General features: G+C 42.3%; 1 protein-coding gene across 6 annotated transcripts in view; it reads left to right on the top strand.

Annotated features, from left to right (window-relative positions):
- The window catches only part of GREB1L (GREB1 like retinoic acid receptor coactivator), a 169,947-nt gene that overhangs the window by 121,620 nt on the left and 22,718 nt on the right, over positions 1-25,609 (top strand). For all 6 annotated transcript variants that reach the window (XM_077352631.1, XM_077352634.1, XM_077352633.1 and 3 more), the window contains 9 exons: positions 356-553; positions 1,988-2,168; positions 7,045-7,237; positions 7,673-7,806; positions 10,384-10,723; positions 16,179-16,294; positions 17,773-18,017; positions 19,560-20,113; positions 22,387-22,489. In XM_077352631.1, coding sequence (XP_077208746.1) covers positions 356-553; positions 1,988-2,168; positions 7,045-7,237; positions 7,673-7,806; positions 10,384-10,723; positions 16,179-16,294; positions 17,773-18,017; positions 19,560-20,113; positions 22,387-22,489 — 2,064 coding nt within the window. The remainder of the gene's footprint in view (positions 1-355; positions 554-1,987; positions 2,169-7,044; positions 7,238-7,672; positions 7,807-10,383; positions 10,724-16,178; positions 16,295-17,772; positions 18,018-19,559; positions 20,114-22,386; positions 22,490-25,609) is intronic.

The following is a 25,609-nucleotide window of genomic DNA, read 5'->3' as shown; positions in this document are numbered from 1 at the left end:
AATTCCTTCGATTGGGCCAGTCTCAATTCCTACTTCCTTGTTTCTATACCTAAGCAGGCCCTTTCTTTTGAGGAGGTTTTTATCCTAGAGGACTTCTTAGCACCATGGGTAGCTACTACTGGTTGGCTTTCCTCCTGTCTCCTTCTCCCTTGTTCTTGAGGCCTGAATGGCTCTTTACCTGGATCTGCTGAGCTGCTGCCTTCCTTAGGGCTGGCCATGCTCCCTACAGGGCTGTGACACTGTGGAAATGAATTGATGTAGACAGGAGTATGCATAGGATATGGAAGCTTTAGACCTACATCTTTACACCTCTTCTACATTCTAGAAACTAAATTATGGCTTGGCTTTCTTTAAGATTTGGAAATGGAAACCTTCCAGATTTACCAACCACAGCTCACAGTCGCCAGAAAACTCTTGTCACAGGTCTGTGCTATCGCAGACAGTGGCAACCAAAGCTTGGACCTGGGCCATTTCAGCAAAGTGGATTTCATAGTTGTGGTCCCTCGTTCAGAAGTCCTCGTTCACCAAACCATTCAACGAATTCGACAATCAGGTAAGAATTGGGGAGAGAATAGATTTTTTTCAGTTGCACTCAAGTGAAGAAACAGCAATTGATCTATGTATTCTATGTTGTGTGATTGTTGCATAACTGCACAACTCAACCAGGGTCAGAGCCTTTTCAGTCCTGTCTCCTACCTGGTGGAATGAGCTCCCAAAAGAGCTACAGGCTCTGCGGGAGCTTGTGGCGTTCTGCAGGATCTGTAAGATGGAGTTCTTCCACCAGGTTTAAGGTTGAGGCCAGTGCAGTCAGAAGATCAGATGGGCCTCCCTAAGGAAGATCGGTCACGATATTGAACAACGTTGGTGACCAGTGGACATTGACGCCCAGCTGGCAGTCGGCCATTGTGGGATGAGGGTTGTTTTTACCGCCATGTATTTTATTATATATTGTTGTATGTTGTTTTAAGGAGTTTTTATTGGCAGTTTTATTGCAATTGGGGATCAATCTTATAACTCGTCACAAGCCACTTGCTGGGAGTGGCAGGACATAAATCAATAAATTAAATAAACAAATAAACACATCTTTACAGCACTCCAGCAGAGCAGTATAAATAAAAGGCTAAGGGAGAGGAGAGAGGGCGGGCGCTGTTTGTGATAAAAACTCGGAGGAGCGAATCAGGAGCCGTGAAGCGGTTCCTGATTCTCTCCTCTGAGTGGCACTCACGCAGCTCCCCTTTGGCTACTTGGCCCATCCTCGGAACAGCGCACCGCTGAGTCGCCAGTCATCCCAGGCAGCTGTCCTCACCGCTGCGGCCTCCAAATCGTGAGTCCTCTCCACCAGGAAAAGAGCAGGGACACTACATTGAAGACGCGGCGGCCCTGCTCTTTTCCTGTCGCCCACCTATGGACTTTTGCCGAGGGCGGGGATGGCCGCCGGGGAGAAGGGTCACCCCACACTACTGCACCCAGGGAAAGCTGCTTTCCCTCCACCCAGTGACAGCCATTGCCCAGGGAGGGACCTGCCCACTACCCCCTCCCCGCCGCAAACAACGCGGAGTTTCGCACGCATGCCACCACCCGCGCTACCCTCCCCCCCTGTGGCTGCGACCAGCCGCCAAAGCAGCCGCATTGCATAACCCTACCCATGATCTGCCCATTTTTACAAATGAGCTTTGCTTATAGTTTCATATAAAGATAATAATTTTGTCCTGCATATAGGATGCAAATTAGATTTGTGTAGATTTGCTTATTTTATAAGAATTCTTTTATGCTAGGGAGGAGCAGAGGCTATGTAGGAAGTGTTAACTTCTTGTCTAAAATATTTATTACTTTCTTTGACAATATCATTGTGGCTCCCTAATGGTGAAGCCTGCACAACTTCTCCCATCAAGTTTTGAGAGTTTCTCATACATTTTCAAGGATTCCTTGACAGCCTAATAAACTTGATTAAAAGAAGAAGTTTCTCACTCTCCATTTCTTCCAACAGGTGTTCTTGTAGACTTGGGCCTTGAAGAAAACGGGGCAGCTTACCAAAGAGCTGAAAAATATGTGGTGCGGCTAGACAATGAGATTCAAACGAAGTTTGAAGTTTTCATGAAGCGAGTGAAGCAAAATCCATATACTCTTTTTGTGCTTGTTCATGATAATGCTCATGTGGATTTAACAAGGTAATTTTTCAGAAAAAGGTAATATAATTCCACATTATAGACCTGGAAAAGATGCCACCTGACCTTACCACCCGCAGCAATGCAAGTGTCATGAACCAAAGTGTAGGCTGTATGCGATTCAGACCACCAGATCAAATCCTTGAGACTCAGGAGAGGCTAAAGGCATAGTATCTTTTAGTGGAGAGATTTGCTAGGCATTACAGCAAACTCACAGCAACACTGAAAACAGGAATCTTGACAGAGACAAGGGACAAAGGGTTATGACGCCTTATATAGGTTCAGGGGGCAGGAGAGAAAATATGGCAGCAGAGTGGGTTCACATAGGATGGACCTTTGGTTTAGGAGATGCAAAAAGTTATAGCAGTCTGACATCCTTTCCCAGCAGGGGGTGGGAAGCTTTGTGCAGGTAGGCCATAACATTTTAGCAACAAAGCATCAGCTACCAAGGTTTAAGAACACCAAAGAAAAACCAAAAAAAGGGGGTGGGAAATGGAAAGGTGAGAACTGAAACCAACTTTCCAGTACCATCCTGGAGGAGATTTTGACAACAAGCCCCTCCTGTCTTCTCCCTGAGTATAGTGGACATCGAGGTCACTCCTCTTGTGTCAACAACTAGCCATACTTTGTTGGGATGGCACTAGCCTTGATTGGTCAGGAGTGAGGCCAGCCTGGCATCTCCCACCAAAGCCACTGTACAACCAGGGCAAGCTTGTGGGGAATGGAGCTAAGCTGTAACTTGAGGCATTCAGTAATTCAAATTCAATAAACTATTTTGAGCATTCTTCCCTCAATTATTTTAGTGCTTGAATGAAGTTTTTGTGTCCCTTTTATGTTTTTGACTCTTCACACTTACAGACACAGGAAAATCTTTCCCCAAAGTCCCAAACATAAAATTTGCCTTTTGTTCATCAAGATATCTGAATACCTTCCTCTGTTCAGTTATATATTTTCCACAATTTTCCATTTTATGTTACCTTGTTTTACAAGCTTTCTTATCCACACAATTTGTGATTTAATACTTGTAAACCTAAAAGACTCTTCTAGGTTCCTAAGCATTTATTTTGTTGTCTGGGGATTTTCAGACATGAAAGTCTCACTGTCTTCTAATGATCCCATAATAATGTTCTTGACAATCTAATTTTTTATTATCCAGGAATCAAATTCCTTGGCTTTCTCTGTTGGTATTTCTTCTTCTAGAATTTTAGCAGTTCCTTTTGCTTCAAGGAGCATATGATTTTTTTTCAAATCAAGTCAGATTTTATTGCATGTAGCCATAGGCTATTACAATATAAAAGGAAAATATAAAAGGATTTAAAACATTTCAGATCAGTAATAAAAAAGTAAATAAGAGAAAGTGCAATCTCAGATAATGATTACTTAATATTATAAGAATATTTCCAGATTACATATTTCCAGACGCGTCCACCTATCCTATAGCTATTCTAGGTACTTGCTCTCTGCAGGACCACTTTGGCCCTTATTTTCTTTGCAAATAAGGACATTTTGTTAGAAATGAATTAGTATCTGCTAACAAAAACACACGTTTTTCCTGGTTGGATTTATCATTTAGCCCATCTAATAGGCCAGCAAGAAATTTGGCCCTAGGATCTGTATACAATGTCCTCTGGAAAAGTGGTAGGGGAAGATCTGATTCCGCCAGACTTGTTTAAAGCCTTTTCAGAATGGTGGTCACCTATGCTAGCCAAAGTCTTTACACAAATAAATGAACTGGGTCTAATGCCATCTAGATGGAAGTTGAGTATTTTTGTCCCTATATTTAAGAAAGGTGACAGAACAGATCCACAAACTTACAGACCAATAAGCCTGTTGGATATGAAATATTTTAACTAGCTTCTATCATTCTCAGTAGTAAGTTTTGGGATCTCCAAATATCTGCTTGATTCAGCCATCCTAATCACAGCAACATGGAGAAAACAATGGAGAATTTTCAAAGATAAACATACAGCGGAATCTGCTAATTAAAGACTTTTAAATCATTTTAAACATTAAACTTAATCTAAGCTTCCAACAGACTCTGGGCCCATAACTCAGATTGAATGTAAAAATATATATATCATTTGCCTTGGAATCACAGAAGCTTTATACAGTATTCCCAGTCTTTCATGTTTCCTGATTAAGAGAAAATGCTATTCAAAAAATTACAATGATAGAATGAAATTTTACTTTCAAAAATAGAAGCTCCTCTTACATGACATATTTATGTAGGTACATTTAAATTATTGTGAACAGTTTAAATCCAAAAAGCTACAGCTCCCAACCAGGAAAGAGAGGGAAGAAGAGGTCCTATACAAGATAAAATAGAAGACAACCAACAGCCAAAAAGATTCAACATCTAACTGGAGAGGATGGGGCCAACTACCAAGTGGACCTGAGTTGGAGAACTCTCTTAATTCTTTCTCTCCAGATTCTCTTGCATATTGAGTTAAAATACCCAGCCTAATAAGCTATGTGAACAAAAGTTAAGGAAATATACCTTTCCATGCCGTGGCAGCATAACCCATTTCTTAGTTTATTTATCTATGTTTCAATTTTTATTCTGCCCTTTCTCAAAAAGATTCCCTGTCATACAGCTGTTGAAGGAAAAGAGGACATCTTTGTTCAATAGTAGACAACTCTGTCTGAAATGTCTTGCGCCTGTTTTAAGTTGGTGTGCTTTTCCCCATCTCTTGGGCATTGTGCTGTTGTATAGCATATGCTGTGTTATTTGGTGGTCAGATTTTAGTGTATGGATGGTCTTTTACTACAGTGACTTAGAGGACTAAAAGCTAGTTTTCTGAATATTCTTGTTCCACTAATATAATGTGTCTTAGGGCCTGCCCGAGAAACCTGTTTGTGAATCTATATGATTACCACAAACCAGTAGAATCTACACCATTACCATACACCAGTCGAATCATATCTACAGAATCAGTACCATAATAGCAAATATATTTTGTATGTAGGTTGCCTATTTATAATATTGTAGGCAACATATTGTCTAGAGCAGTGGCCCCCAACCTTTTTCAGGCTGGGGGCTGGGGGGGAAGAGGGAGGCATGCAAACCAGCAGGTGACCCCCTCCCCCCCGCAGTGTGGTGCAGCACTCATTGTGCGGGGAGCAATCGACTGCCTCCCAGCTCAGCAAGCGCTGCACTGTGGAGGCACCGGCACCCACAAACACGCAGGTGCGGCAGGTCCACACTTGCATGTTTGTGGGCGCCAGCGTGCTGGCAGGCACGGCAGGTCCGTGCCTGCGCGTTTGCGGGTGCCAGCACCTCTCCCCGCAGCGTGGCGCTCGTTGTGCTGGGAGGTGGCAAATGGCTCCCTGTGCAGCGAGTGCATGCCACATGGGGGAGGCACACCTGCGCCTCCCTCCTCCCCGCTGCGGCCCAGTACCGAGGCCTCTATGGCCCGGTAGTGGCCCATGGCCCGGTGGTTGGGGAACACCGGCCTAGAGCAAATGGGCAACTCCCTGTGGGTTTCCATTTGGCCATTGATTTTAGATACTTTCGCTATTGTGCTGATACTGCGCTGACAGACATAGATCCTTTAGCCGCAAGTTGCTAGCAGTGGATGTAAAATATGTAGGGCCTTTACGCACGGGGATCTTTGTTGCAAATTGTTTGCGGAATGAAAAATCGCCATTTAAAATAGTGGAATTCGTCGTTATGCATACCTGCCTTTGTAGTGGAATCAGTTGCGTTTTTTAGCGTTTCCCACAGGCTTCCGGTCTCGGCAGAAATCGCTAGAAAGGAAGCGCTATTGCCAAGCTCGTCCCGCCCCTGGCCGTCAAGCAGCCAATGGGCAGCCGTTAGCATGCTCCCAAACAGCCCCTTTCCCTTTAAGAAAGGTTTTTTTTAAAAAAAAAACAGACCCATAGCAACGAATCTAGGTAGATTCGTTGCAACGGAGAGACCCATCCAGCTGCCTAATGTGAGCTGTCGTTTGATCGTATGATTGTTGCCACGCTGCCTCGAGTGATAAAAAAAAATCCCCCCCCCTCTCACGGGCCCGATTTTCGGCTGAATTAATGTGTAAAAAATAAAGGGACTTTATTTCAGCAAACGGGCTTTTATGTGGTTTGTGCTTAGTGACTAAAGGTAAAGGACTGAAGCCAGGGAAGCCTCTAAACAGAAAGAGGCTCGCTGGTGCGTTTATCCCCGCTCGCTCGGAGAAAAAAAAAATGGCGATCGCTTCACCGGAAGTTTGGAGGACAGGCTCAGGAGGAGGGACTTTGAAGAAACCGCAACAATGGTAACGCACAGGTCTTTATTGCTAGTGTTACAGATTGTTTGCAAGAGTGTAGCGCTTTCCGGAGGGTGAATCCACTTTTTGGGATTCCCCTGAAAGCGCTACAACGAAGCGCTTTTTGCTGATCGGTTTCAGGAGTGTTGCAGATTGTCTACGACGTCGTGCGTTAAGGCAAATCAATAGCGTTTCCAATTAGCAACCATTGTGCGATTTTGAAGCCGTGCAAAAAGCCCCGTAGTGTTTATAACATGGTTAGACATGGTTTGGAACTTAACTCTTTATAGCCTGTTTGTTGTTACCTGCCTAGAAAACTTACTAATTTAAGTAGGTCACCTCAACTATTTCTAAATGTGGGCAGTAAGAGATGTAGTTATGGCTGTCCTATTATGTGGGTGGAGGCCATTCAGCACCTCTGCACATAGCTAGTGCCACCAAGAGGCAAGCTTCATTTGTTAATCACACATTCTATGTCAAAAAGTCTGTGAACTTCCCTTTTGTTGTTTGGACATTATTTGAGTCCCATATGGGAGAATTTCCTGGAAAAGGTTCTAGTTTTGCTTTTGGTCTTTTTGTTTTTATCCAAGTAATTTGAAACAATTAATTTTTGTTTTGGTCTCTTCCATTAGTGCAATCTCAAGCTCTTTATCCCATGGGGAGCCTTGCCATGGACTTGCTGATAGAGTAATTAATTGTAGAGAAGTCCTTGAAGCCTTCAACCTCCTTGTCCTTCAAGTGAGTTCTTTTCCCTATGCTCTTCAAACTCAGCAGTCTAGAATCAGCTCGTCCAATGAGGTACACTGGATACAGTTTGGCAACATGGTAAGGATCTACATGTTATAATATAAATGTATACATATAGACATATATACATATATATAAAATTGGGCCCTTGAATTTGTTAAACAACTTTATTATGTTGTATGCTAGTTTGCTGCTCCCCCTCTGCCTATATGCATGGTCTTCCATTTCAATGTATCTGAAGAAGTGTGTATACACGCAGAACCTTATACCTTGAATAAAACGTTGTTGATCTTAATGTGACACTGGACTCAAACTGCTTCAGACCAACAGGAATACCCACCTGAATCTATTACACAAATATGTTTAGTATCTTGGGTATGGTGGAAGAAGTCATTTTTAAAATGTATGAAAATAATGCAGTGTGTTTTTGGAGGAGATAATAACTTGCCAATGTGCTGCGGGGAAACTAGACATCTGTAAATTTCATATTGCTTCAATCTCTGCTTGAAATAGGAGGACTTGGGCCGAGATGAGAAGCTGTATTTTGGCTTGAATGAATATGGCAAATCTTTGCAGTGGGGAATCACAAGCCCTCTTCTGAGATGTGATGAAACTTTTGAAAAAATGGTCCATACGCTTTTGGAGAGGTAAATGTTTTTCGAAAAATATTTAGTCCGGATCCTAGATGTAGATGTTTGCATGTGTGCTGGCCTTATATATAGAAATCACATGTAGAATCTTTTGGAGGTTCCTAAATCCCCAAAGTTGCCAGCTGTTTGTTTCATCAAAGAAAACGAAATTCTTATGCTTGTAGAAAAATCCACAATGGTTCAGTGGTTGAGTGCATCAGGTTTTGTTTTTATGGCAAGCTCATGTTACCAGACATCCTTGGCGCAACAGTTTCCTGTATCGGGCATTATATTTATTGTTGTTATTCTCATTGATGTTATATTTCAAGTCATTTTTACTATCACTTGATAATTAATAAAACCACAAGTTTTGCTATAGTGTGAGGGAAGTCAACTAATGCTGCTGAGAGGCACCAGCAGATGACTCTGGTTCAAGTTCTGATGCTATGATCAAAATAATAATATTTCAGTAAGGAAGAAACAGATAAAGGACAGATTTATTTAAGAGTAGATTTTACTTAATTTATGATGTATAGAGTACAGATGGCAATAGGAAATGGTGGAAAAACAAGCAAACAAAATCAGAAACACTTCACAGCTGGGGGATCTAATCATAAATCATAAATATAAATTATATATAAATTAAATACAGATGGGGTAGAAATTAGCTGGGAAAAAGCCTCGAATCCATCTCTCTCAAAAAATATCCAATTGAGAAAATACCTTAAAATATTTCTGCTTATCCAACAACAACATAAAGATGCTTAATGATGAAATTTTTTTTTGGGGGGGGGATGCTTTCAGTTGGTTGTATCATCCATGAAAATGTTAGCTGAGTCCCCAATTGATGGTGTTACTTCTTATGATGGCAACAGATAAATTAATTTATTTATATTTGTACCTGTAGGCTGCCCCTATTGATCCAGTCATCTCGGACGGTTTATAACAATGTATGGTAAAGCCATATATTAGGTACAATACAATTAATACAATAAAGTACATAAAAATGTAGAATCTTACAGTACAATGTTACTAGATTAATTTAAGCAGTATTAATAAGAAAGTAGGAGGAGTACCCAATTCCGGCAGGGGAGACCCATATGGTGTTTTGGTTCTCCCAGGCGTACTGGCCTCAAACATATGCCTGGTGGAAGAGCTTTGTCTTGCAAGCCCTGCGAAACTGTGCCAATCCCATTAGGGCCTTGATGTTCTCTGGAAGTTCATTCCATCAGTCAGGGGTAAGGGCCAAAAAGGCCCTGGTTGAGGCCATTCACTGGGGGGGGGGCTGGGGAAAACTAATTGGTTGGTTAAGGCTGACCAGAGTGTTCTCTGAGAGACATATTAAGACAAGTGGTCCCTTAGATACGTAGGATTTTTTGGGTTTGCCCCAACAGACTGAAATATCTAACTAGAACCTGCCTCTACTAGTGTCGACTAGTTATAACTACTTACTCAATTTGTGCCAAAATTTCCTTAGGGCTTAACCCAAAAGTTTGTTTTCAGCACAGGCTGAGTCCCCGAAGCAAAACACTTCTCGCCATGCCTTCCCCATAACATTGGAAGGCTGTCTTCTTTCTTCTGTATATTTTAATAATTCAGCAGTATACTTAAAGATGTAGAGGAAGCCGTGGAATCACTTAATTATATTTTTAAATTCCTCTGTAAAAATAAGGTTAAGATAGCTGCATGTATTTTCATAAGAATAAAACCTTTCATAAAAATAAAATAAGAGACTTTACTGTATTAAACCAAAGTACTGTCCAGGCCAACATCCTGTTTTTCACACTGGCCAGTCAGATGCTTCTGGTAATCTCATCAGCATGGATCAAAGGCAACAGCCACCCTCTTATATTTCCCCCATTCAAACACAGGCCCATTTCACACACACATCATACTGCAGATTTTCAGAGCAGTTACTCTTGACATCAGATTCCGTGCCCTCCTTATGCACTATTCCTTTTTCTTCAGGGTTGTTGGAAGAGACCAAGATCAGCACAGTCCCACACTGTGCACGAATCCCAGCAGTTGCCTGGCATCAATAGCAGTGACATAAATGTTTACACAACAGGTCTTTACAAATGTTGTCTTTGTACCCTGTGAATGTTATGCCAGGAGGATGAATTTGAGCAGCCAGTTCTCAACAATAAAGTTGGCTTGCTAGTTCTGATCCCTATTGGCAGAGCGTGTTTCACGTGGTGTCTCAGTGGCAGCTAACCTGGAAGCAGCCATTTTACACAGTCCAGTCAGCTATCTTATAGTTGCAGACAGCATGTGAGGAAACCATGGATCTAGCAATTCACCTTTCCTGTCTCCCAATTAGTATTCTTAACCTGCTGTCCTACAGTTTTTCTACAATGCATTTGTATATGTTGGACTCAAGTGATTTCTGAGGTGCAGCTGTGCTTTTCTTAGTTAGGGAGACCTAAGTGTATGCCAATGCAATGCTTACATAATGAGTCAAATAAATGAAAATAATAACATGTTGGAAACCCTGAATTACGCAGTGTATAAGCCTTCTTCCCTTTTTTTATTGCCTGGTGTTAGACCTGAAAGGCCTATTTATACTGTCTAAAACAAAGCTGTATTCCTTTCAAGGTACCCCAGGCTGCACAGCATGGTGATTCGCTGCTATCTGCTTATTCAGCAGTATTTGGAAGCCTTGATGGCTCTCACTACCATGGCCTCACTAAGAGACCACAGCACACCTGAGACGCTCAGCATAATGGATGACATCATCACCTCACCTGGCAAGGATAAGAGTGGTCGTGGTCACATGCTTGTCATCAGGATTCCCTCAGTGCAGCTGGCAATGCTGGCCAAAGAGAGGCTGCAAGAAGCACGAGATAAACTGGGCCTACAGTATCGTTTTGAGATTATCCTGGGCAACCCAGCTTCAGAACTTGCTGTTGCCAAGCACTTTGTGAAACGATTAAAGGTGAGCATCAAAGAATCTTCTTGTGGGTTTGCATGCAAGCGTGCAGCTGTATGGCCACAGGCTTGTGCACTAAATTGATCCACTGAAGGGGCACCGTAAATTCAATGGAGTAGTACTCCATACACTTTCTTACTGTTACTCAGAGTGTGATGGCAGTATATGAAAAAATTATCATCATTTTGGATTGGTTCCTGTGGAAAAGACCACATGCAAAAGGTTGGTTTAGCCTGGAAAGAAGACAACTAAGAGGGGATAATAGCCATCTTCAAGTACTTGAAAGACTGTCATGTAGAGGAAGGAGTAGAGTTATTTTCTGTTGCCCTAGAGGGTCAGATAATAACCAATGGGTTGAAATTAATTCAAAATAATTTTCAGCTAAACATCCAGAAGACGTTCATGGCAGAGCAGTTCCTCAGTGGAACAGGCTTCTTCAGGAGGTGGTGAGTTTGTCTTCTTTGGAAGTTTTTAAGCAGAGGCTAGATAGCCATCTGACAGAAATGCTGATTATGTGAATTTAGGTAGCTTATGAGCGGATGGGCAGAAGGGATTATGTTGGAGCTTGGCTCTCATGGCCCTTTCTGATATGCCCAGGGAAATTACGATTGCCACTTGGGGTTGGGAGGTGAATTTCTTCCAGGCCAGATTGATCAGGAATTCTGTTCCCTGCAGCTGCTGATCAAGTACTGCAATTTGCAGAGGCCAAGTCATCCTGTGCTGCTGCTTTCTTCCCAGCCATCAGTGTATTTAGGCTGTGGCAACCGGGGCTCATGCCATGGGTGTCATACTTGATGGGGGTGCACAGGCCGCAGACAGCCTGACTGCTCAATGCTGTAGACTCAAGGCTGGTCAGGGTGGCTCACGGTGGATGGAGTGATGCTCAAAAGTCACCTGTCATGAACCCCCCAAAGCCTTTCCTCTAATTCATGCCAGGAAGAGGGGCTGGTTTGCCAGCAGGGACTTCTCTGTGGAGGCTCCACCCACCTGCTTAGGTATAAAACGGGATAGGTACACTACTGTTCCCAGCAACTGTATTTAAATGTGTACTCTCCCTATACATGCAGGGCCCATTTACCCATTATGGCTAAAAGCTATTTAAGGAATTAGGCTTCAGGAATTGGTATAATCACCTTTTAAAGCCTTCTAAGGTAGTGACTATGCCCATATAATGCAACAGGGAGTTTCATACATTCTTATTATTGATGATCTTTGTGTGTAACTTTCTGTCCAGAATAGATAACAGCATTAAACAATGTTGGAAAATAGTTTTCACTTGAGGAAAAACATTGTATTCACTGTTCATTATATAAGCAGGGTAGCTACGATAGCCCTTATGAGAGCAGGAAACAGTTAAAAGAATCAGAAGGGAAACAAATTGTATCTTAGTTTTGCTATGATTGCTGAAGTCTGTTCATTATCTGTCTTCTCATTATGGTCAAAACTGCCTTTTCCAGCAGTGTGGAAAAAAATAATTAAGTAATTTTAGCCCATCCCAAAAGGTGGGTTACAACAAATTTTAAAAACATATAATTCAATTTATAAAATTAAAATAAAATCCTATTCATAGTTCTCTATTAAAATACATTATTAAAAAAATACAACAGATTACACCTTACAATATTAGTAGGGACAATACCTGTGTCAATTCCTAAATAAGTTAAAAATATAAGATTGACAGATATAAATACAGGCTGGGATATGGGTAGGCAGGTCAACTGGAATGTCCCTCAGGCCACAACCATCGGCCTGGAGGAACAGCTCTATCTTACAGGGCCCGAAAGACTGTTTAATGTCCTGCAGAGTCTTGATCTCACTGGGGCCAGGGCCAGTTTAATTTCCTTGGGACTGTGGATCTTAAGCCAATCTTGGTCTCTTGACCTATGTTCTTCACAGTATGTAAAGGGAAACATGGTCCCACAGATAAGACAGTCCCATATTGTTTAGGGCTTTGAATGTTAACATCCAAACCTTGTATCTGATCCAGTTTTCAATCTGGAGCCAGTGCAGCTAGGAGAGGACAGGTAAAATAAGGGCCTTCCACTTACGTTACATAAGTTCCCATCAGTATGTTGCTTCAGGCATATGAGTTGATCCTATAGAGAAGGATGAGAGAAGCTTTCTCTCTTTTTTTGAAGAAAGTGTGGGAGTTTATCCTGTAGGCTTGGTGCAACTTGTGTTGCTTTCAATTGTATGCTGCACTGAAGGTGCAGACTGAGCAAAGAAGGAAAGCATGAGTGGTGAAGGGAAGCAGATCCTTAATAGATGAGTTCTTCCAATCCTAGGAGAGAAATTTGTCATAGGCCTCTTCACAGTGGAAATTTCTGAAAAGCAGGGCAGCATATTGACTCATTGATCTACTGTTAAGTGTTCCATTTTCAAACCATTACTTTTTTTTCAAAAGAAATGACTCATAATGCACAGCATCTGTCTGAGGTGATGAGAGAAAATGGCAGATGGAGAGGTGCAAAGAGCTAAGAGGAAATAGTTACTAGAAGGTTCCTCTGGTTTGTATATCTATATTTCAGGAAGCTTTTGTTAATGTGTTTGAAAGAGGACATTATTACCTCATAGACTCTAGTTCTGATTGTAAAACATCTCTGTATATTATTTACATGGCCAGGTCTTTTGTGCTCTTTTGCTAGTTATTCAGAATTGGACTCCGTGGTCCAATCTTTATGAAACTTGGAGGTTCTTTTGAGGAGAGCCTTCAACTACTATGCTGCAAATTTGGTGCCTCTACTTCAATCCTCCTCCCACCATGCCACTGAATAGACTCAGGCTAGATTTGCCATTGACTTTAATGACCCCAAAGAGTATAATGGAGCCGAGTATTTCCAAATATTTCCAGCTTTTTTTCAGCATTTACTATATTGGTAGCTGAATATAGAATAGAGAAATCTGTTCCACTTAATATTTCTGGTAAGGCCTTGGAAGAGGAGCATGCCTCATGGCTGAAGTGTCACTCAGCACTTAACACCCACTCAGGGCGGCTGTCCCACCCGAGTGCCTCCTCCTCTGGCTTGTCTGTCTGTACAGTGGCCAGCCAATTGCCTTCTGTCCCCCGTCCCCTCCTCCGTCCACTTCCCTCTGAGGCTTGGAGGCTGCAGATCCCTGCTGCATGAGATCTGCCCCTGGTGGTAAGTTCCATAACAGCTGGTGCAGCCTTTCCAGGTCTTGGGGGGAGGTGGAGGCCACAGAGTTCTTCCACTCCATCCCCCCAATCTAGCGCGTGTTGAATTCCTGAATGCAACAGGCTTGGTCCCTAGTATTTGGTATAAAATATACCTGAAAATACCGGCAAGGTATTATTTAAAAAATATTTTTTTGCTAACCCATTGCACATGCCTAATAACAACTATTTGTTGTTGTTATGTGCGAAGTCGTGTCCGACCCATCGCGACCCCATGGACAATGATCCTCCAGGCCTTCCTGTCCTCTACCATTCCCTGGAGTCCTTTTAAGTTTGCACCTACTGCTTCAGTGACTCCATCCAGCCACCTCATTCTCTGTCGTCCCCTTCTTCTTTTGCCCTCGATCGCTCCCAGCATTAGGCTCTTCTCCAGGGAGTCCTTCCTTCTCATGAGGTGGCCAAAGTATTTGAGTTTCATCTTCAGGATCTGGCCTTCTAAAGAGCAGTCAGGGCTGATCTCCTCTAGGACTGACCGGTTTGTTCGCCTTGCAGTCCAAGGGACTCGCAAGAGTCTTCTCCAGCACCAGAGTTCAAAAGCCTCAATTCTTTGACGCTCGGCCTTCCTTATGGTCCAACTTTCGCAGCCATACATTGCAACTGGGAATACCATAGCTTTGACTAAACGCACTTTTGTTGGTAGGGTGATGTCTCTGCTTTTTAGGACATAACAACTATGGATATGCATATTTTAAAAAAAACACTTTTGAGGATTAGGATCTTGGGAAGGACATAAATACTGTTATTTGGGTTTCCCCAATATCATATGGGGATTCAGTTTTGGGTTCCAGAATTATTTGGATCCAATTATTCTCAATGGGGAACAGCAGTGGGAGGGGGACAACAATAATGGTTTTTCACCTAACAGCACTGCAGAGGACCTGCTATTGCCTTTTCCACTGCCAAGTTTCAAGCAAATTGGAGTGAGGAGCCCAATTCTATGGATCATTGCTTCCTCCAGTCCTACTTGGGGGGAAAAATCCCTTGCTTTCTCAAAGGTAAAAAACAAAAGAAGTAGGAAGTAGCAGTGTAGAAAGCTCATATAAAGAATAAATTATACTATATAAAGTAAAATAAAAAGTAAGAAAAATAGAAGTTCTGGGGGGGGGAAGTTTTCCTCAATTCAATATATATATATTTTTCCTCAATATATATAGTTTTCCTCAATTCAAAATACACACACACACACACACACACAAACACACACTATACTCTCAGTTTGAGCAGTAACTGATCTGCTCTGGGGGTGGGGGTGGGGGTTGGGCTTCAGATGGGGGGGGGTTGGGCTTCAGATGAAGATAAAACTACACCTAGGGTTGTTTTAATCAAATTCTTTAAAAACAATTCTGACTTTTTATCCTAATATTTTTTGGAACTGCAATCTGAGATGGAACTATGGAGCTCTCATTTTATTTTATTTTTGTAGTCTACAAGCATAGATCAATTCGTTTTTCAGAAAATAAGCTATTACATAGTTTTTCTTGGAGCTAGTTCAAATTTTAGAAATTCTAAAACAATCCAAGAAACCCCAGCAAAACAGCACAAGTCTTTAAAATCCAAATAAACAAAGAAAGCTATGTTTTTAAAAGAACCAGAAAGAAAGCAAAGGCTGTCCCCTCCAACAGCTCAGCAGACAAAATAGGATATATAGGAATAATTTTAAATAACGTTTTAAACAAAGTGCAATCAGCCCTAGCACAAAACGAGAAAAGGGTCTTGTATGCCAATGATGGCTATGCTGTGCTAAAGAAGGTCTTTCCAGTGGGCAGCAGAATTGATCCAGGGCACAGACAGACGAAAGCGGCTGGAGGCATACCAGCAGCACTCCAAAACAAAAGAACTCTCAGCCACGGATAGAAAACTTTGGGCTGTGAGAGAATCATTGTGATTTGGCCCTGCATGCACAACTCCATTTGCCTGGGAGAGATGCCCAGAGACATCCATCAAATGGGTGATCCTTAAAATGCCAGACCCAGGTATTCATGAATATCTTGATTATTTCCAGAAATGTTTGGGACCTGGGTACTGGTGTTCTTGAAACTATCAATACCCAAATAAGCCCCACCCCTCCCCCCCAAAAAAATTCAATTAGGTAGCTACATAAGTTAACTTGGTTTGTATGCCTATGTGAAGGAGCATTTGTAGTGCGAATATGATATAATATGATATAAGAATATGATATAAGAATATATGATATAAGAATAAGAATATGATATAAGATATAATATTGCTAAAGGAATGTCAAGGCTTTTTTATGTTCTTTCCTTACAGGCATGGAGAGGGAACGATCAGGAGGACTGGTTTCCTCATACTTACCAGGATTTAGAAGGTCTGCCTTGTATCGTCGTTTTAACTGGCAAGGACCCCCTGGGGGAAACCTTTCCCAGGTACGCTCAAGCTGTAACAATACTGGATATTGTGTTCTATCCCCTCAACAATTGAAGCAGTAACATTGGGCTTATCTGTGAACCCTCCCTATAATTCTTATATTGGATGATAGTCTGTCTCCCCCTGTTGCAATGTGACACAGCACATAGTGTATGACACTGGAATTTGAGAATAACCAAGAGATTGTTACCCTCGTATTCCATATGAGCCAGTATCATATGTTACATCCTGTGCCATGTTCCAAGAGTTTACTGCCCTGATTTGGATGGTCCTGCCAGTCCAGTCTCCTCATATCTCAGAAGCTACGTGGAGTTGGTCCTGTTTAGTACTTGGATGAGGCAGGCAAAGGGAAACCACCTCTGAATGTCTCTTGCTTTGAAAACTCTACAGGGTTGCTATAAGGCAGTGCAGCGTGACAGCACTTCCCATCCAAAGAGATTACTGTGGCAGACAGGTGGCTGTCTTGCCCCTAAAGGGCAAAGCAGCTACTCAGCTGGGCTTACGGGAGTGCTGCTCCAGCAGCCATTCACCTTTCAGGAAGAGGCTGGAATGTTGGAGGGAAGCACAGCAGAGGAGATTTCAGGTCTGCCTTAGGGAAATAACAGTGATAGTTTTTGGTCCGCCTCAGGAAAAGAGCAGACAGAATGCAAGGTAGGTCTGCCTGGTAGTGTGGCAGAGTGGTTTAGCTGTACCTCAAGATGAGGATAGAGAACCCAGTTGCTAGGCCTGTCTCTGGTAATGAGCAGACCTTGTACCATTTTGTTTGTCTCTAGAGAAAGAGCAGGCTAGTGTGGATGGAATCCAGTGCTTGTGAGACGATCCAACCCAGTCACTTGTGGGGGGGAAGAGCCTGCTTGTGCTTGAACGCATTAAAGAAAATTCCTATCACCCTCTGAAGTCATAACTAGTTTGAATTTATGTGTCTCAGCCAGTGTTTTCCTCTGGCTTTCTGGAGAGCTGTAGTGCTGATCTGTTCTTCGAAAACGTCTTGTAAATGAATAAAATTGCCTTTGTTATTGGTATACAACTTCTGCTTCAGTAATCCCCATGTTCTACTTGCTCATTGCAATATTTAACATTATGACAGTGAACCCAAAGCCTTTACCTTAAGAACATCTGTTAGCTGAGGGAAAGTTTTACATTTTAAAGCAAACCTGGGCTCATTCTGCATATATAGGATAATGCACTTTCAGTGTGCTTAGGCATTTTCCTGTGCAGAACAGAAAATCTACTTCTAAAGTGCACTGAAAGTGCATTATCTATTGTGTGTAGAATAGGCCAAATCATAAAAGGCTGTATTGGTAGGAAAGGCTTATCACAAGTACTAACAAATTTCCCTTTTCTATCATAGGCAAACCAATCCTTGCCATTTCATATCTTTCTGGAACAGTAGCTGAGAAACTGACATTTAAATGGCAAAATATAAATGTTTTTCAAAACTTATATATATATATATGCTTATATATTGATTTTCTAGGTCTTTGAAATATTGTGATCTTCGACTGATTGACTCAAGCTATTTAACTCGTACTGCTGTGGAGCAAGAAGTGGGCCTGGCATGCTGCTATGTTTCAAAGGAGGCCATCCGAGGGCCCATTGTGGCGCTTGACCTCAGTGAGAAAGATCAGGAAAAGGCTAGCGTTATAGAGAATGATGCTGATGAGCTGTTAATTGACCTGGAGAGACCTCAGAGTAATAGCAGTGCAGTGACTGGAACTTCAGGTTGGTTTTGCATCTTATTCTCCAATGCTGCCCCTTTTAATGAAATACCCCTTGATCCAAGATTTTGGGTTTATTAACTCTCTGTTAAGTAAGAAGAAGCAGAAGGAGATAATGCAGTGTTCGTGGGAAAAGGAAAGAATGGAAATGGGGCAACTTGTCTGTGGAGAATGAAGGGGAAAGGGAAGTTGCTGCTGAAGTGACAGAGAAATTATGTAGGTCCTGACCAGGACATTAAAAATGCCTAGGCTCAGTTCTGCTGCTTGGTATAATTGCCGCAAACAAAAGCATCAACTTTTGTGAGGTTGCCACCTATTAAAAACTGTGGCAACTAATAGTTAAGAAGAAAGTTGATTTTTAAGTCATACCCATAGAAAAATGGGGGAAGAGTATAGCAGTTTCTTTGGGAATTGGCCAGTAGCCAGCTTGGTGTCTGCCTACATCTAGCAAGCCACATAATTGCTATTGAACAGACAAGGCAGCTGCAAGGTATTATTAGTCCTGGACATATGCTTCTTCATTAGAACAGCTGGACTCCCAGGATTTAACCTTGAATGTAGGAGGGGAGGATTAAATGTCTTTCTAATTGCTATCACAAAAATTACTTATTTTCTGAGCTGTCATTTCCTCTGATTTGTGGCCTGATCCAAATTTTGGTTTATGGATTGCAACTCAAAGAAAATAAAGTAGGTGCTGTGGGAAAGCTTCCTTCCGTGCATTTGAGTCTCCTTTGTGTTTCTCTGAAGGCAAGGTTACTGTCTTGGAAGGAGGTCACAGAGGTAAAGACTATTGCCTCTATTTACAAAGCCAGTCTCTTATGCCCCACAGAGGGGGACTCCTAGAGTAACCTAAGCTCAAGGTTTTCTTTATTTTCTTCCTTCCTGATTTGGCTAGTGAATTTAGACCAGTGTTTGAAATTTATCTCCTTCCTGGGATTTGTGGCCTCCTTATGATTTCCAGTCCTTGTGTAGTGATTTGAATCCTCCTTAAGATTTCCAGTCCTTGAAACAGGGTCCTTGCACACTAGCGAGAATTTTTCAGTCTATTTTCACTCATTTGTTCTGCTACAAATAACAAAATGTTCCATCTGGTAGAATTTCCCTTCTGTGCATCTCTTACATATAATGCTTTTAATCATGGTTAGGTGTTTTAAGTCCTAGTTTTAAACCCAGCAAAATCTGATCAGTTTTAACCATGGGTAAGAAGAAGAGTTTGTTCTTATATGCCACTTTTCTCAATGCCCTTCCCTTTCCTCTCTCTACAACATATACCCTCTGAGGTAGCTGAAGCTGAGAGAGCCCTGATATTCCTGCTCGGTCAGAACAGCTTTATCAGTGCTGTGGTGAGCCCAAGGTCACCCAGCTGACTGCATGTGGGGAAGCACAGAATCGAACATGGCTCACCAGATTAGAATTTTGCACTCCTAACTACTACAACAAGCTGGCCCCCTACCAATCTGGCTAGTGTCAGCTGGTGGGGATAATCAGATATTGTTATTGGAATTTGCTGACCATCCTCCATTTTTGTCCCCCCTCCACACTTCAGGTTCCATAGCTGAAAATGGTGTGAGCTCTTCCAGTGCCACAGACAAGTCTCAGAAGCTACCAGGATCCCTTAACTTCGAGAATGTGGTCAACAGCTCAGTTGACGAAGGCTTCACTGCTGGGGAGACCTTGAAGCAAGAATGTGACTCTCTTGGCAACCAGATAGCAAGCAGTACTACTTCTAAACTATCAACATCATCCTTCTCCATCAGCCAGACATTCCGGTTGCCTAGCCAGTCTGTGAAAGAGTGCAAAGGCTTGCATGCGGCCTTACCTCGGGTTGTGATCTTATCTAAAGCTGCCTATTGCCTCCTTGGTTCACAGAAAAGTGGGCAGCATCTTTCTTCCTCTTCTCTCTTGCCTCATGCTGATGTGTCTTGGACAAGCTCTCTGAGGCCTTTGCTGCACAAGGACACAACCAGTGAAGAGCAATCTTTGTACTACAGGCAGTGGTCTGCAGCTCGACAGCACCATGCTGACTACAGCAATCAGAGTGAAACTGCCAGTGGGAGGAGCTTTCACCCTCGACGGCTACTTCTAACGGGACCACCTCAGGTAAAAGAACCACCTCCTTTAGGAGCTATGGCAGCAGGCTTGAATCCTCTTGTGCAAGCATTTTCAGAAGCATAAAGGGGAATTCCTTTTGTTGATTTTTCCCTTCCACACTATTGCCAAAGGTGTGGCTTCTTGCCAAAGGTATGCCCAACTGGAAACAGGAGGCACGGAGGCCAAGTTCCACATACCAGACTCTGCTCAGAGTTCACTGGATCCAAGCCTAAATATTTAAGTAGATCAAAACCAGTCTAGTTTTAGGGTACAAAAATACAAGTGAAAATGCAAAAATCCATAATACAGTGAAAATATCTTGAAATGCTTTTCTTCCAGAATTCTATATTCATATGGTTCTATAGCTATGTAAATTATGATGCAGACAGACTTGAAAAGCAGGAGCAAATTTGTGTGGTGGTGTAACAGCAGCTACTAAGAGCCAGTGTGGTGTAGTGGTTCAGAGCAGTGGCTTCTAATTTGGAAAGCTGGGTTTGATTCCCTGCTCCTCCACATACAGCTAGTTGGGTGGCTTTGGGCTGGTCACAGTCCTTGGTAATAAAGAATGCTATAACTATCAAAATCTAATGGTAAGTGTGCAGCACAGTGAAATGCTGTGGCGTGATTTCTTACACTTTGCTGATAGGTAGTTCTGGCAGCTGAAAGCAACCTTTTGTAGTTGTACGCTTATTTGCATGTATTTATGTAAATGAATCACTTCTCTGTTGACATGAATGCATTGGATAGAGCAGAGAATCTAATAAATGTAGACTGTAATATTCATTTATTCTTTTCTGCGAAACGATAAAGAGAATACTTGAGAGCCTGGGATAACTGTGTAGCTGGAAGGTACATAATAACAGCTCTGCTTTAATGGGGTTGGATTTTTGGAACATAAGAATAAGTGATCTATTACTTACAAATCCCTTTAGGTTTTGAAGATAGAATCATAATGTACATGGTAACTAGTGATGGAGAACTGGGGGTAGCAAAAGGACGATTCTTTAGATTTCCATGTATGATTTGTTTGGCACTCTGCACTACTGATTTGCTGCTGTAACAGTGTTGCTTCCTACTTTCTAGAGTCATATTCCAAAACCAGCTTTGAAGTACCAATTTTGCTCTCCAAAGATCATACAGTAAGCAGAGGAGGCACAATGGCATTTAAAGTACAGGGTTTTTAAGACCACTTTAACAGCTGCTTGGTTTCTACCCTTATGAAAGAATAAGAACATTTCTGGAATGCATGAACTGGCTTCTTACTGTGTATGGGGGTAGTTAACAAAAGGCTACATATAAGGGTGCCATAATAATTGTGGATAATGGAGTGTCTTCTGTCAGGATTGGATCCAGCCAGCTTTCTCATTCACCTTAACAATTCCTGTCTATACTACATTTCCCACCCAACATGGCTCTTGTTCATGCAGGTCTTATGATCCCCTTCATTTTTTATGGTACACTTTGCCATCCTTCGTCACAGATCCAACCCCCAGTGAACTACTTGGAGCTTATTGATGGTAAAACATTGTGGCTGTGCAGTTGGAATGTTCACCTCATTTTCTTCAAATAATAGTAGCAAAGCCCATTTTTAAAGCAAAGCCCATAGAAAGGTAGGAGGGCAGAAAGGTCCCCACAAAGCAGGGCAGCTGAGCTTGCCACCTGGGCCTCCCTGCTGTGCAGGTCTGCTGCCCTTCAGCCTCCACCCTTGTATCCGTGCTCCTGCAGAGCAGGGAGGGCCAAGTGGTGAGTTGGGCCAGAGGCCCCCCCAAGATTTCCCTGCAGCCAGGAGGCATGGTCACACAGCCCCTGCAGAGCGCAGCCAGATAGTCTTCTCCACCCTCCTGGTGGCCAGAGGGTGGGGAGCTTGGAGGGAGGGGTAGACCACGGTGGAGGGCAGCTGGACAGCTGTCTCCAGTTCCGAGGCTTACCTCCTGGCTGATCTTCCTCCTCCCACCAAGTGATGGAAAACAGCATGGAGGAGCAGGAGCAGAGGGGTGAGAAGAGCCTCTGATTGGCCCTTAGTCAGTGGCTGCTATCATCCTATTGGGGGCATGTCTCCCAATGAGGGCCAATCAGATGCTTGGCATGTTGTCTGAAGGACAGCAAGGTTTTTATGTGGTATGATAGTTTTCCACTCGTGATCGTTTTCCCATTAGAGATATGTATATGTTTTCCTCAAGATCCTGTACTGAAATGTTTCAGAAGAGGGAAAAAATGTCTATTATTGCTAGGTTGCTTTGCATATATATTTTAAGAGGGTTTTTAAATTCTTTTTGGATTAGGTAGGAAAAACGGGCTCTTACTTGCAATTCCTGCGAATACTCTTTCGCATGCTGATCAGGTTACTGGAGGTGGATGTGTACGATGAGGAAGCCATTAATACCAGTAAGTACTAAAATCCAGTTCTTATTTTCATAAGTGCATTAAGTTCAAAAACATATATAGCCTGTAAAGATATGAAAACTTATTTTTAAAAATCTGGTGTGAAATCCTAGAAGTTAATCCCTTCTTAGCTAAAGATTTTTCAGTTTCCAATTAGAATGCTGAGGCAATTAATTTTTATTCATCAGTTTACATCCCCAAAATGCCTTATTAAGTCTTTGTAAAAATATGGTCAACTTTTTAAGACAATTACTAATGAGAGGGATCTCATTTTCCTTTCCCTCACTATTTCCTCTTTCCCTCCCCTAAAAGCCCCATAGCCTCACCCCTTTTCCTGCTTCCTTCACCCCTTCCTATTTATCAGCCATCCTACTTTTATCTATGCCCCTGTCATCCATTTTTCCATATTTCACTCTCCCTAGCAACCTCTGTGAGAGAAAACTGTGGCCCAATTATATGGTGCTGACTGTTGAGCCAGGCAGTAAGAAACACCGAAGAACTTGCAAGGGGCATGCCATCTTTCCCTGTATCCCCGTCCACATACTATTTCTCCTTTCCCACTTCCTGACAACACCACATCTCATCTTTCCCTGCTTTGTTTTTCTGATTCCCACTCACCCACCAATCTACTACCTTTTATCTGCCACCCATCTTCACTATATTATTTTTTTCATTTATGGCCTGCCTTTCTCCACAGTGAGGACCCAAATAAGCTTACTTCATTCTCCTCTCCTCTATTTTATCCTTACAACAACCCTGTGTGGTAAATTAGGCTGAGGATGTGTAACTGGCCCAAGATCACCCAGTAAGTTTCATGACTTTCAGAGAGCCCAAGCAGGTCCCCTTGGGTTATTGCTCTTGGCTCCCTGCCTGGAATCTGTGAATGACTTCCCAGATTAGTGGATTCTCTAGGTTGGATGTACACAAGAAAACCAGACCTTGTATAAAATATATAAAGGTCTCCTATTTTTTAAAAAATAATAGATTATGTAGTATAATCTCTTTAGCTCAGCAGCAAGAAAACAACAACAAAACCCATTTTTCTATCTATTAGATGGCACACCTTGATATTAGATGTTAATTCTCTTGCAGTATGAAATCCAAGTAGTGTAAAACCAGTCTATATATAGCATTCCATCATGATGAATCATAACATACCTAAGCATACTGGCATGGTGTTAGCATAACTCTCTGGCCTATATCCTTATTATAGCTTTTTGCCCTATGGTATCAGGTTGTCTCTTAGGGCCAATCAAGGATCTTCTTCTCAGGAATGTAGGCAATTACTCCTAATTCCCTCCTTCCATCTGGTTAAGAACTGAGCACAGGTTCTCAGGATTTGCTCAATTATTACATTCCAGTGCCTGGCCTTGAAAGAGATAAGGATGGAGGTTGCAGGAAGACTGAAATCACAAACACTTGCAAGCTAAACTAGGCTTTCTAATATTCAGGTTAACCCTTGAGGGCAAATTGGGGTTTTGTGCCTCACAATGGCATAATGGTAATTCAAATTGGGGCCTCCCAAATTCTGTTCTGGTCATGGGGTAACTGCTATTGAACAGTAGCAAGCAGCAAGGCAAGTGGTATGGTGGCTGCTGGTGAGCCTGGCCCTGATGAGTCCACCCTTAAATGCCAAACAGCCCGGGAAAGGAGACCTGCCTCCTCCCTGCCTTTAACTAACAGAAGCCAAGGCCTGGAGGCTATCAGTATGTTTTAATTTCCTAGCTTTAGCATTGAGGGCATTCATTTCTTAAAACTACAGATGCTGCTTTTATGATTTGGAAGAGGGTTGTAATCTGAGGAGTTTTTGGGTATATAGCAAGAGTTTTATTTTTTGTTCATGGTTCTAATCTTTGGATTTATGTAGCAACAGAATTAACTATGATGAGAATTAGATATATTGATGGTTCTCATGTACTTTAGACCAGGTCCTGAATGTGGTGCCCTCGGGCATCAAGGCACCCACCAACACTTTCCTTGGGGCCAACCAAGTGCTTTTAGATAGTGGGAGGGGCTAGGTGGGACATTACCCACCAGAGCTGCTGATTTTCTCTGCAGATTAAAAAACATCGTGTTAATCAGAGCTTCTGTTTGAAATGTCAAAGGGTTACTTGTAGAGTTATATATAACCTCACTCCATGAAGTTTTGTGATTGGCTTCAATTCCCGCAGCAGCCATTTTGTGATTGTGATCACTGCCCTCTGTCAGAGTTCCAAAGGTACCAGCATGCTCACAAAGGTGAGCCCCTGCTTTGGACGTGTACAATTCTCAGGCTGGCTCATCTGCTTCAGATTTCTTTATGTTCTTACAATAATAGTGTTTAGCTGTAATTTTTAATATGAATTTTCTGTGGCTAATTAAGTGCACAATAGCTATAGCATTCATTGTAAATAACAATAAAATTTTGCTGTAAAGATAAGTGCTTAAGAGAGCCAGTTGGTGTAGTGATTAGGAGTGCGGACTTGTAATCTGGCATGCCAGGTTCGATTCTGCGCTCCCCCACATGCAACCAGCTGGGTGACCTTGGGCTCGCCACGGCACTGATAAAACTGTTCTGACCGGGCAGTGATATCAGGGCTCTCTCAGTCTCACCCACCCCACAGGGTGTTTGTTGTGGGGAGAGGAAAGGGAAGGCGACTGTAAGCCACTTTGAGACTCCTTCGGGTAGGGAAAAGCGGCATATAAGAACCAACTCTTCTTCTTCTTCTTAAAATTATACAGATTCCTTGTATAGACTTTCAGAGCATCATCTAGTAAATTGATTCAGATACCACACAAAGTTGTGGTTTATATTTACAGAGGTTGGGTTGTAAAACCAGGATTCAGCCTGCAGACATCCAATGAATTGTGGCTTGCTTTGATCAGTTCTGAGTTTCAGTGCCTTTGCTCTTTCCCCTTCCCCTTCCCCTTCCCCTTCCCCAGAAACTTGTGTGTTGGCCTGCTTCATGCTGCCCAGCTGGAATCCGAACTTTACTTTATTGGTTTGTCTAACTGGCAATTTCTTAACTATTGTAAATGTAGAAAGAAATGCAGTTTTATCTGGGCGCATGCTCTTTTTGCAGGGAGGAATGTCAAAGCTAGTCTTCGCACAAAGTGCTCTCTTTGATGACAGGCTGAAAAACG

The sequence above is a fragment of the Paroedura picta genome, chromosome 9 (genome assembly GCF_049243985.1).
Source record: "Paroedura picta isolate Pp20150507F chromosome 9, Ppicta_v3.0, whole genome shotgun sequence".
In the NCBI taxonomy this organism is placed as follows: Eukaryota; Metazoa; Chordata; class Lepidosauria; order Squamata; family Gekkonidae; genus Paroedura; species Paroedura picta.
This window is presented reverse-complemented; position numbering and strand designations above follow the sequence as displayed.